Source organism: Mycteria americana, chromosome Z (genome assembly GCF_035582795.1).
Source record: "Mycteria americana isolate JAX WOST 10 ecotype Jacksonville Zoo and Gardens chromosome Z, USCA_MyAme_1.0, whole genome shotgun sequence".
NCBI classification, from domain to species: Eukaryota; Metazoa; Chordata; class Aves; order Ciconiiformes; family Ciconiidae; genus Mycteria; species Mycteria americana.
In genome coordinates this window covers 54,998,140-55,010,775 of record NC_134396.1, presented here as the reverse complement: position 1 = coordinate 55,010,775, position 12,636 = coordinate 54,998,140, and the positions used below count along the sequence as shown (strand labels likewise).

The following is a 12,636-nucleotide window of genomic DNA, read 5'->3' as shown; positions in this document are numbered from 1 at the left end:
GGCAACAGGCCAAAAGATCTGCTTCACAGTATATAATACTGTGCATTTCTTCTGTTGTCCTTTGTTATTTAGTAGTAGTACTCCACCACATATACTCTAGCTATAACTTGCCTTCTCCCTCCCCAAACACCTTTTACTGAAGACAAAATTCCACATGTATTTAAAACTATCTATCTAAGCCAATTTACATCAACAATTTAGAACTGAATGCTGCAACATGCAAATGAATTTTGGCTAGGCATCGAGGAGAGTCTTAATTAATGTATTACAGCCCCTATTTGCAAAGGTTTATACACACTGGGCACCTGCAGCGAGGTACAACACAGGGCAGTTAGAGGTGAGCATCCTCAGGAGCAGGGTGTACAGGGACAGTGGCCTCATACAGGCCCTGGCTCTGGCCAATGATTTAAAACAGCAGAAACCGCGTATTTGCTAGAGCACGTTGGTGGGAAGAAGGCGCTGATAGAGAAAACTCGGAGGAACGCTTTTGGTGGTCTCAGAGCTTGTGTTACCCTGCTACTGCAAAAACCCAGCCACAGTCCTGCACAGCTGTGTACAATCCGACACCAGTGGGCAGGAGCCCTCTCACCTTTCCCTACAAATTGTGACCAGAAAAACTTTATTTCAGGTACTCAAAAACATGCATATATTATACACATAATATATATATAAAGTAATATATACACATACACATTATAAGCTTATATACTTGCTCCACTCTATACATCTGTATTTATACACACAGTGCATTTGAATAACGCACGTACACTGCGTATTTGGCCACACACAGGCCCACAGCGGACATGAACACCCACACGCGCAGGGTGCGTGAGTGGGGGAAAAGGGGGGGCGGCCTGCGCCGGCCCGGGAGCTGTTACCAGCGCGCGCAGCCGTTACCGGCGTCCCCACAGCTCCCTGCCGGCCGCTCCGAGGGGAGGCCGCCGCGGCCCGCAAGACCGCCCGTCGCCGTCGTCGGCTCCCAGCCCGGCCGCTAGCGGCAGCACCACCGGGCGGCGGCCAAGCCGCGGAGCACCGCCCCCTCGCCTCCCCCGGGGGAGGTCAGGGCGGCGGTAGCGGAAGCTTCTCCCTCCCGGCGCCGCGTCCCGGAACCAGCGCCGCCGACGCGTCCTGTCCTGTCCTGTCCCGTCCCCACCACCTGCCCCCCGCGCCGACAGCATGACAGGGCCCGCCGCCGCCGCCTCCCGCAGGTGACACCCCGCGGGCCCTTCCGCCTCTGCCGCCTCCTATATGGGCCACCTGCTCTCGAAGGAGGCAAGCAGCCTGAGCCGAGACCGGGACCGCCGCTGCCGCCGGGGGAGGAAGGTGCCGCCGCGCAGCCGGAGCTGCTTCCTGCGCGGGCCCTGCATGCTCTGCTTCATCGTCCACAGCGCCAGCTCGCCCGCTCCGGAGCAGCCCCTGCCCGTCGGGGACCCCTTGCTGCCACCGCCGCCCTACGCGGCCCTCGCCACCGCGGAGCAGCGCGCGGCCCGCCGCCTCCTCCGCCTGCCGCCCGCCGCCTGGGAGCCGCGGGGCCGCTGCCAGCGCCTCCTCCTCTCGGGCCTGCTGCCCTCGCCGGTGCGGGGCCTCTTGGGGCCGGCCAGGCCGCCCGGCGAGGTCGCCTCCGAGATGGTGTGCAAGCGCAAGGGGGCCGGCCTGCCCGCCTGCCCGCCCTGCAAGCAGCCGCGCTGCGCGGCCGCCGCGGCGGCGGAGCCCGAGGCCGCCGCCTGCCAGTGCCCGGGGGAGGCGCAGCTCTGCGCCTTGCCCGCCGCCGACGGCTGCGCGGCGGGCGGTGGGGGCGCGCCGGCCCGGGGCGCCGCCGGGGACAGCGGCGCCGGGGGGCAGCGCGCCTCGCCGCCGCCGTCCCCCGCGCCGGAGGAGGGGGAGAAAGAGAAGGAGAGGGGCGGCGAGGCGGGCTGCGAGGAGACGCTGGAGCACCACGGCGACTGCTGCCGAGAGCCGCTGCCGCCGCCGGCCCCGGACATTAACCAGCTGCCGCCCTCCATCCTCCTCAAGGTGGGTCGGGACGGGACGGCGGGTGGGCCTACTCCCTCCTCGCGGGGGGCGCGGTGTCCTGCCCCTGGGGAGGCCGCCGGGGGTGCCTATGTCCCTGGGCGGGCTCGGTGGCTTGTCGGAGGCGGTGGGGCCGAGGAGGCCGGCCGTGCCCTGAGGGGTCTCGCCACCTCCGGCCCGGCCTGGGGTCGCGCGTCGCCTCCCGCACCGCCACATGCGGCGGCTGCCGGGCCTGGGGGGAGCGGGGCGGCCCGCCGGGAAGTGCGGTGCCCCAGCCACCGCGGGTACGCCAGTAGCCGACCTTGCTCACCTGGCCTTTGGGAGATAAATAGGGCTGAGGGTGTGGTTTTTGTTTTTGTTTGGGTATTTCTTCTCCTTTGTTTTGGTTTGTTGTTGTAAACGGCGTTGTGAGTCATTAACTGGAGGTGAAGACAGACAAAACTGCCCCAAAAGCTGACTCGTACCTGTTAACTTCGTAAGGTGTCCTTCACTGGTAGCTTCTGTCACTGATGGAGTACTCGGCAGGGGGGACAATCATTGTATTTGGTGCTTCTGTGCAGGTCAGAACTACATAGACAAGTTTTCAGTGTTGGTTGGGAAAAGAACTTGTATTACTGTGCATTTTGAGTCAATTTTGGCTTTACCGGTTTCACAGTCAGACTAAGTATTTGTAGCCCTCTTGAATTACATGCTTTCATAACCTCTTACTTTGTATCTTCAAAGAACAGTCTTGCTTTCTTTCCTGTCACTTTTACTGTTTTCCAGTTCTGTTAGTACTGTTCTCTTTTGAGAACGACTTTTCATTTTTAAGGTACTCACTTGATCTAGTCAGTATGCTGACTTTCTTCAGCTGACTCTTAGCTGAAAAGACGAGTCTGTCTGGAACTGAAGCCTGTGATGTTTTCCATAGTTTGATGCGAGTGTGTCTTTAAATTTTGGGGAATAGGGTTTCAGTATTACAACAGTTAACTCTGGGGTCAGGTGGCTAAACTTAAAGCAGGGCATGATAATGGAGGAGCGTGAGACAGATGACTCTTCCTGTTCTTCGTATACTGCTAGTTGTACAACCCCAGTGTAGAAAGTACTTCGGTTACTCTGTTGTCAGACAATAACAATCTACTTATTTGTCTGTCTCACACATAAAATTAATTCTGTGGGGTTTTCAGTTGGTTTGGTGGGGGGTTTTTTTTGCTGTTGTTTGGGTGTGGGGTTTTTTTCGGTACATATTAATGTGTTAGTAAGGGTATATCACGTTTCATAAATGCACTATTCAAATTCCTTTTTGGCAAATATTTAAAACTCATGAACTATCATATCTGAATTAATCTATTCCATGATTTGTGGAATTGAAACTTTGTTTTGTAGTTCTTCTAAAAAAATAATCCATCTGTTTGCCACTATTATTGAAAGATAATTTTTTCTTTGATATTCTGTTGTTTTAGGATTTGAAAAGGGACTCACTTGATTAGCATGGCTTAAACACCTTTTCTGATCAATGGCACGAGTACTTTTCTGTGGTTACTTTAGTACTCAGTTCCACTTTTTCAAAAATACCGATCTGCAACTCTGCCATAAACTAATTCTTTTAATAGTGAAGGTATGTCATGCCCATCTCACCTGTAGACTAGTTTAAATATTTCTTCCATATGGTTTGCTATTTCATATTGACACTACCTCATTTGCATCTCTACTTTCAAGGGGGTTTTTTGGTATGTTCCCCAACTCCCCCAATAATTTTTTCTCTTTAGTCTCCCTGTAGTCCAGCTCCTTGTGCAGTGTTTTTGAAAAAGCCTGCCCGTAACTCCAGCAGCTGGAACCAACCTACTCACCTGTTGTTTTTTTTTTTTTTTTAAATTATTATTATGTCATCCCCACCCCCAATTTCTGCTTCAGTCCTTAGCTAGATGTATGGATTGGGTTGGTTTTTTTTGGGGGGGCGGGGGGGGGAAGGGTGACTCCTTCCATAGCATCCTATTCTGTTATGGGACTTTTGACTTCAGACTTCTGACAAGGCATCTTGTTAACTGGGTTATACAGGTGCCTGAAGGCCTTCATATGCTGAGTTTTGATAGAATATCTCAAATATAAGCCTTTCTCCAAAGGTACCATTTTATTATGAGAGGGTGGGAGACAAATATACCTGAAGTCTTTACTAAACTTTTCACTGTAGGTAGTGGAGACACAAACCTTAACACAAGGACAAGAGATTCCATCCTCAGAAGTCTCAGGAGCAAGGTCCTGGGTTTTTTTATGTTTCTTTCCCTTGATTCCCACCTCTGTGACCTCCTGATGGTCAGGTGCTAGTGCAGGAGTGGCTGTCACCTGTGTCTGTCTGTATGTGGGCTGGAGACAAGCCCAAAGAAACATCTGAGTAATAGCTGGCCATTTAGCTGCCATGGGCTGCTCAGGTGCTGTTCTGTTAAGCAGTTGTTAAGTGTCCCCTAAGTGAAGAATACCGGGCTGGATGGAAGGGTTTGTCGGACTGACCTTGGCCTGCAGGTCATTGGATGGGCCCTACTGAATCGGGAAGTTAGTAGTGCAACGTGCCAGTTGAGCCTGTTCCCCTGGGTGGGGAAGAGGTCTCTTTGTCAGTATGGCGGGATAAAAGAACTGCAATTCCACAGATTGAACAAGCTTATATGTTGTTTTGCTTTTCATTTGATCACTGAAATATGTATCAGAATAAGGTATTATACAGTGGGCAAAATTTCATCTTTAAGCTTTGTAGATGAGGGTGATTGCCTTTAAGTAAAGGGTAATTTAAATCCATTCTCTTTAAAATCTGAGGGGAACTAAGGAATTATAGATCAGTCAACTTGACTGTAATGTAGACAGATGTGTGAATGAAAAAAAATGAGAGCTGTTTGTAAGCATGCAGTGCAGAAGATTACAAAATCTTGTGCTATATATCACTAAGTTTTTAAAACTTTGAGCTATATATCACAAATCTGTGCCTACTGCAATTTCACTGCTATTTATTTTGGGAAAGCAGAGATAAATTTTCCTGTTGTACCTGTTACTGCTTTGCAGTGCTGCTGTTTAATCAAAAAAGTTAGCTGGTGTAAAATGGTCTGCAGACTGAGTGAGCTTAGTAATGCTGATTCAAACACTTCAGATTTCCTTTTGAGCTCTATTAACAGGAACTGTGCATGTAGAACACAGAAAGGAAGTTCTCTGCTGTGCTCAGTGCTTTTAAAGCCTCTGCTCGAGTACTGCATTAGGTTGTGGTTACTGGGGTCTCCTTAAAAAACCCACAGTCAAATTGGAGAGGCATCAAAGGAGAGCTAGAGGTCATGGAAATCATGGCCTGTGATGGTAGTTGGAAGACTCTGTTCAAACTGAATGACACTTCTATTCAGAAAGAAGACTGAGATGCACTCTTTTGTTACAAGAAAATTGATAAAAAAGTTCGACTGTGTTTCTGTCCTTTGTCAAATAAAAAGAAATAATAAGCTTAATTTGATGTGAGGGGAATTTAGGTGAGATACTTGGAAAATGACACAGTGTGAGAACATTTAAGTCTTGGCAAAGGTGGTTTCCCGTCTCAGAGGTTATGTGAGGAGTTGGGATTTTTATTTATTAATTCTTTTTTTAACAACAAAGGGGATGTCCTTATCAGGGGTGTTCTAGGTGTGCTTGAACTTGCTTCAAAACAGAGAATGGTCTAGAATAAATGACCTTTTTGATGTCTTCTTTCTGTTTGCTGCCTTTATTTTTATAAAGCATAAACCTTTTTATAAAGCTTTTTATAAAGCAGAGACCCTGTCAGTTTTAGCTTGGAGCTAATGCACTATGAAGGCAAGATAAGCATGTGTGTGTATTTTAGTTAACTTAAGGTTTTCATCAATGTGTTATTATTATTTGAGGCACTACAGGCTCCTTTTGTTGCATCTTTACTCAACTTTTTTTACTTATTTTTCTCATTCTTCCTTTGCTGTAATAACTTACATGTTTGCTTTTGCTGCTGTAATAACTTACATGTTTGCTTTTGATAAAGTTGATACTAAATGCAGCGCTGCTAGCACTGTGCTACTAGTACTGCATTTAAGATTATCTGAGTGATATGAAGTGGATTTGATAGACCAGAGCTAGACCTTTGTTTTGCCTTCTGACTTTTGAATGCTGGCATTTATTTTTAATAAACTTATGCCTGAAAAGACTGGATGCACATATTATAGTTGCACTGTCATTTTTTTTTTCTGGCCTAGTCAGGTGGCAAAGGCATCATAATAACATCATTCGGACTGGCCTTCATCCACAAGTTCATGGAATCACTGTTGTAATACTGTCATTCTTTCCTTCTTATGCTGGTGTTCCCATCAGTTTATCCTGTCTAGAGTTTATGTTGGGCCTTACTTTTAGCTATAGCACTGAGAAAAATGGAAAGGGTTTTGAGACTTTGTGGCTGATGTGTGGAGGTAAATGTTCTTTTCTTTCAATCTTAATTATTATGCTGAACTCCTTTTTTCTGTAGCAATAGATAACACAGCACCATTTTTTTTTTTTAATATGAAGCTCACTGTCACCTGGTGATTGCAGTAGGGAAGCAAACCAGCTTTAACTTCACTGTGCTGTTACTGAGCTTCTGGAAGTGCAGCTGAGGGGCACAGTAGTGAAGGAAAGGTGTGCCAGTAGACTAGTAACAAAAGCAAAGATATCATATGGACTTTATTTCAATGATAAAGATCTGAAAGATGTCCTGATATATTTTGTGATTTGTTGCAGAATTATAAAAGTAAATAGGTACTTTGCTTTCCACAGGTGTGTGAGAAAAGGTGGCTTTTGTGTAAGCATGTAGGTTTTCACAGTACAGAATGAGTTATGTGATGGAGGAGACAAATGTCTTGGAATGAAATTTCTGCTTTTCCTGAAGGCAGATAGATGCCTTGACACTCACCCCCCATGGCCGATAAAACTTTTCCTAATGTTGTTTAGATGTTGCTTGGCTTGGTCTACATCCCTAAAACTATATATTATTACATGGAGAAAACTAATAGATTACAAGTGGTGCAGTGTGTGAATGCAAAGTAAATTAAAAGTAACTCTTGCTTTCATTTCCTATTCATTTATTTGTTTCTTTTGTTCAGGGTGCCTGATGTGTGTTTGATCTTTCACAAATTTTGGTATGTTTTAGTGTCTCTGTTTTTGAACTGTTGTGGTGATTCAGAAGCAGCACAGGTGTCTTTTAGTGAGGACAGTTGGGTGGCTGGGAGTAAAACTTTATCAGCTCCTTCAAGTAAAGATACTCGTCAGAACCCTTTCTTTCCATTAGTAGGAAAGGTATGGTATCAGCATCTCCTGTCATTTCTTACAGACAGAAACTAAGGTTGTGTTTTGCATTACAGCTGAGACAATCTGTTAGCAAGTGGCTGTCAAAGGCAGTGTCTGTCTCCCTTTTGTAACCTCTGGCTGCAAGTTCCTGCTGCTAGCTTTGTGCTCTGTGGAGTGATGGTGCAATTGCAGAGTGAGTTGATTCAGCTGGCTAATCTGACAGCAATCTAACGTTGCAAAACTTTTCCCCGGGATCAGCTGCCTGAAAAGACTCTCTGGGTACAGTACTAAATCCAGCGCAAAAGTTCAGGTAACCAGGAGTAGGAGACCAGTAAACTGTTCCTACTGATGGCAGCTTGCCGTAAGAATCCTGGCTGTGATGTGAAAACATGCCATCACTTTTCCTGGCTGACACGTTTTTGTTAGTCACAAGAGGGTTTTTAACTTGATTCCCTTTATGGGTGTACTGAGGCTCCTTTCAGAGGTGTGTGCCTTGAGTGCTTATATCTCTTTCATATACTCAGGTGCTCATGAATCATTCATGTTTCCCTTATTCAGTTGAGGTTATGTGTGGATAAAGTGATGAAACCTCTTAAAAACTAAGCAAGTATTTCTCTGTCCTTCATTTGTCTTCTGTTGATAGATGACTCTTTAATTTTCTGAAATAGAACTAAACAACCTTCCATAAACATAAAACCACTGGAAGCTTAACTTCTGTATGCCTGCAATTAACAAATACTGTGTTTAACAGTTCAGAGTAAGATGTCATGTATTAAGCATGTTCCTTTTATTGAATGGTACTTTAGAATTATTTTTGATAATGAAACTTCAATTATTTGCTGAAAAAAATTGCACCCAGTTGATGAAACAAATGAGCAATTTTCCAAGAACGAATGTATGAAGTTTATTAGGCACCATAACGTGTTTGAATTTACATTTTAATGTTCTTATATGTACTGTTGTTGTTAATGCCATGAACTTTTTTGTTTCAAAACAAATCTAGCTGACACAATGTAATGAAAACAATTTCATAGATATCTATTCTTCTTGGGTACAAAAGATTTTTATTGAGAAAAGAAAGCTTTATTCACAGCAATCTTTACTCTTCTAGTTATATTGAAAGGTCTTTCAAATGAAAACAATGGACAGAAATAGGGGATGCCTGGATTCACCTTTTATAATCTCTCTTCTGCCCTGGGGCCTATGGTCTATATTTTGTTCATGTTCATAAAGCTGTAACTTGTTCTTCAAGTTAGTAGTATCTTTAAAGAGTGGTATTAGCAATCAACTGACTTCTCTTGCCTCTGTTCCTAAGGCAAAAGCTTCTTAAATCTGTGCAATCAGTTATTCTAACTCCTTGATTGTGGTTTTTAAGTCCTTTATTTTTGAATTAGGATTGTATTTTGATAAGTTAAAGTTCTTTCTTGAGTTATGCTTATGTTTACTTCATATTTGATTTGTGTAATGTGAATTCCTGATTTTGGAAAACTTGGTGCTGAGGCTATTGTGTCAGCAAACACATGCATAATTTTCTAGTACTGTACTTTTTTCATAGTAACATTCACAGGTGTGAGTGACTTCATGATTTCCTTTGATTAGAAGTGCAGTTAGGTATCTCCTTCACTTGATCGAACTTTGTCTGAGGAACTTGGTTTAAGGCAAAAGTTATTGAATATTTACAGATAAACTAGTTAAGTTTAATACATGGATTTACGATATTTAAATGTTATCTTTAATCTCGTAATGAAAGGAATTTATAGGGTGTTCGGTCGTGTGTGTCCCCTGCCCCGAAATGCTAACATTTAGCACAAAAGTTCAAAGTAGTCCTTTTTGGATACGCCGCTTGAAATATCTAGCATACATTTACTGGAGAAACAGTGGGGAAGTGTTAAGGGTGTAATGTCTGAAGCCCATCACATAGGGACTTAGTGGTAAAGGAGACAATTACACAGAACAACTTTTATTTCTAGCTTCTCTGGTTGGATCTTTCAATAATCAGCAGCTTCTTCCTCCCTTTCCCATCCATTGTCTTGCAAAATATTCCAGAAAGTTGAAGAAAACCCCAAAACTTGGTCAGGCACTGTTTTTTGACAGTCTGAAGTATACTGTGCAAGAACTTCATTTGGCTGGATTAAAATCAATCGAACCATCACCTAATCCAGAATTGTGGATTGCCACAGGCGTGTGCAAACACACTGAAGATAGCACTGTGGAATTAGTTGTGTTTTGCTTAAAGGTAAAACAACTTGTTTGCATGGATTTTCTCCAGTAAGGGATTTATATGGTTGTATCTGTCAAAACATAAAATTGGACTGTTTGAATTGAGTTCAGCAGATTGAATGTGGTCTGTCTGAAAGCTAGCTATATCTGTTAGATGACTTTTGCTGTCCTGGTCATTGCATTTTCGGATTGTCTTTTCACTGTGGTCTTTAATGAGTCTGGGTGAACACTTATTTCGAGGCAAGAGCTTGACATTAAGGAACTGACTGTATCTGGAAAGTGTGATAAAGCCATGAGCTGAACGTTATGGGTGTTGATCCTAAATAGGCTGTAGCCTGGAGGCCCAGTAAGTCTTTTGCATCCATTGAAGAGGAAGAAAACCCCACTAATCTTAACTATCACTTGAAAGGTTGAAGCAGGAGGCACTGACATCTGTTTTAGGAACTTGAGCTGAAAGAGGGTGCGATGAGAGCGAGCAAGGAACATGAGTAGGGTTTTTTGTTTGCTTGTTTTGTAGAACTCTGCTTTCCTCAACAGGAAAAAAAAGTGTGAAATTCATCTAGAAAATACTGTTAAACTTGTATTTTTTTTTCTTTTGAGAGTGCTGAGGGATATTTCAGTGTCTGGTGCTTCCAAGGAGGATTATACAGGGTGTTGAGGAGGAAAAAAGTGAGTATTGGACATGCAGGTGTACATGCTTGAGTACAATTTTCAGGAATTAAATGTTCTAACTAGTGGACCCACTGCCTCCAGAAAGTTATCTATCATAAGCAGGATTTAAATGAACAAGCTTGTGGGTAGGAATGATTTTCACTTTCAGGTGTGCTTATACAGCCTTGGGAATTAGAAAACAATTTAAAACTCAGGACAATTAGGCTGCCATGGTATCAGTATATATCTAGAGAATGAAACGGAATTAAAGGGTGGTGAAGGTCATCAGAGTGAGTTGTAGTATTTTGTGCATTAATGTAGCATTTTAACCAACAGCTAAGGTAATCCCTTAATATAAGGATGATGTGCCACAAAACTGGAATATGTGTAGGCTTTGCTACTAAATTTCATTTAGTGTAATTCAGTACATCTTCTTTTAACAACTGCAAGCTCTGAAGAGAAACTGATGTTTTACATAGTATTATTAGGAATCCTTTTATAGTTGGAACTTTTCTGGCCACTGCAGACAACAAAACCAGCAAGGCCTTGTCTTTGAACCTGTGGCTACTCCTGTCCATGCTGGAACTTCTGCAATGACTGTCAGCAGCTGCTTTTCCCCCTGGTGTCTTCACTCTGATTGTTTCTCAAGAAGTCAGTTTGCAACACCTGTACACTCCTTACTTGTCTCTGCAGCTAGAGTTAAGTACAGCATGGCTAAAACATGACCACAAATGCTTTCAGACATTTCTTCCAGAATAATATTGTCTGTGCAGAAATACTGTTTGTGTCAAGTACTGAAACAAACTTGCTTCTTTTTTGTTTCAGCATTGCTACTGCTGTGTCTCATGCAGTAGCAAAGTAGTAGCAGTAGATCCTCTGTGATTTGTGAGGGCTTTCAGGTTTTGGTATGATGGTAGTTGGAACAAAAATTATTTAAGAGGTTTCATATTCGCAGTGGCAGTGGGTTTAGCAACAGTCTTTCCTGTTCTGTGTTTGCTGTTTTCTTAAGAACTGCAAGCTCTTGTTTCTTGAAGTGAAGGTGGTATTTCCACAAATAAGCATATTTATTTCCCAATGTAGCAAAGATTAGTTAAAGTATTTTATAATGCCGACCTCCGCATCCTTTCTTAGTATTAACTGGAGTCAGTCTGATGTCCATCTAAACATAATGTGGATTGTATTGCCTTGTTCTCTTCAGAGGTTTTTGAAACTGTTGAAATATTCTGTTTCATACTAGTAGTAGGAACTGAAGTTTCCTACTGCTTTTACTAACTTAGAATTGCTGAGAATCATCAGACTGTCATCTTTTTCTAATGCTTAGAATTACACTTTTGCAGTAGGAACATCAGATGCCAAATTACCACTTACTATTTAGTGCTTTTTCCCTGCTTGGCTGGGGGTGATGGTAACTTATGGGTGCTGATCACAGCCACCTCTGTGCTCTGTGTGTGGATTCACCAGTACAGACAAAGAACTGTGGAGAGGAAGCAGGCATTGATTGTTTCATCCGCACTTCTCTCTGCCCGTGTTAAACTGATTCCCTAAGAAGAAACATCTGTTGACTCTGGTAATGATCAAGGAAAGGCCTGCAGGAAGACAGGGTTCATGCACAGTCCTTCAGCACTTGCGAGGAGTCTTATGTAAGAGATTGTGAGTTCTTCATAGCTAGAGTAAGAAGATGGGAGTGGTAAACCTTGCAAGCATTTACAGAAGGTGGTGAATTTGATCCCTTCCTGCCCCCTCACTGTATTTTGCAGTTTTTTTAGGAATAGTCAACCAACTCCCCTTCGCCAAGGGGTCTTATAGGGATATACATATTTAGAACTGCTAAGCTAAGCCATGTCCTAGAAACAAGGGGGCAGTAATGGTTGTTATTGTTGACAGTTGATTATCTAGTCCGTTCTAAAGACCACCAATGATGGAAATTCTGTAAGTTACTAGGTATTATATTCTAATGCATCATTGTCATCAGTTTGAGACTAATTATCCTATCCACACAAAGAAGATGAAAGTGTTGTTCTCTCTAGTTTGTTTACCCCTTTTGCCCTCCCTTTTCCTTGGTTAGACAGGCCTAGTCTTTTCTTTGAATGTTTTCTAGGCCTCAGTGCTTTCCTATGGACGCTCTCCCAACATTTTCAGATTTTCTTGAGCACGTTGCCTGAGATTGGCTACAGTGCTTCTACTTAGTAGTTGATGTCCTCATCAGTTGAGTGGGAGGACTGTGTCATGTTTTGCAGTCTGTATTCCTGCGTGGGTATCTTAATGCCATGATTGCGTCTTTTCATTATAGGATGACGTGTAGATTAAAGTTCATTTGTGGTTATAGGGTACCTTCATATGTAACTCTTGGCAGACCTTCTTTTTATATTTATTAACAACACTACTTCGAGGAAGGGCTGAATATAATAAATGTAACAGCAATTTATGAGCCTGCCATAAAGCTACAGTTTATTCTTTTTTGCAGCCTGCAAAAAAGTGCTCAAA

General features: G+C 43.6%; 1 protein-coding gene across 2 annotated transcripts in view; it reads left to right on the top strand.

Annotated features, from left to right (window-relative positions):
* Positions 1-975: 975 nt before the first annotated feature.
* FBXL17 (F-box and leucine rich repeat protein 17) overlaps positions 976-12,636 on the top strand; it is a 303,097-nt gene continuing 291,436 nt past the window's right edge. The window contains exon 1 of one of the 2 annotated variants that reach the window (XM_075527089.1): positions 976-2,013. In XM_075527089.1, the coding sequence (XP_075383204.1) occupies positions 1,249-2,013 (765 nt within the window). In that variant the 5' untranslated portion in view covers positions 976-1,248. The remainder of the gene's footprint in view (positions 2,014-12,636) is intronic. The other variant, XM_075527088.1, reaches the window with a different exon arrangement.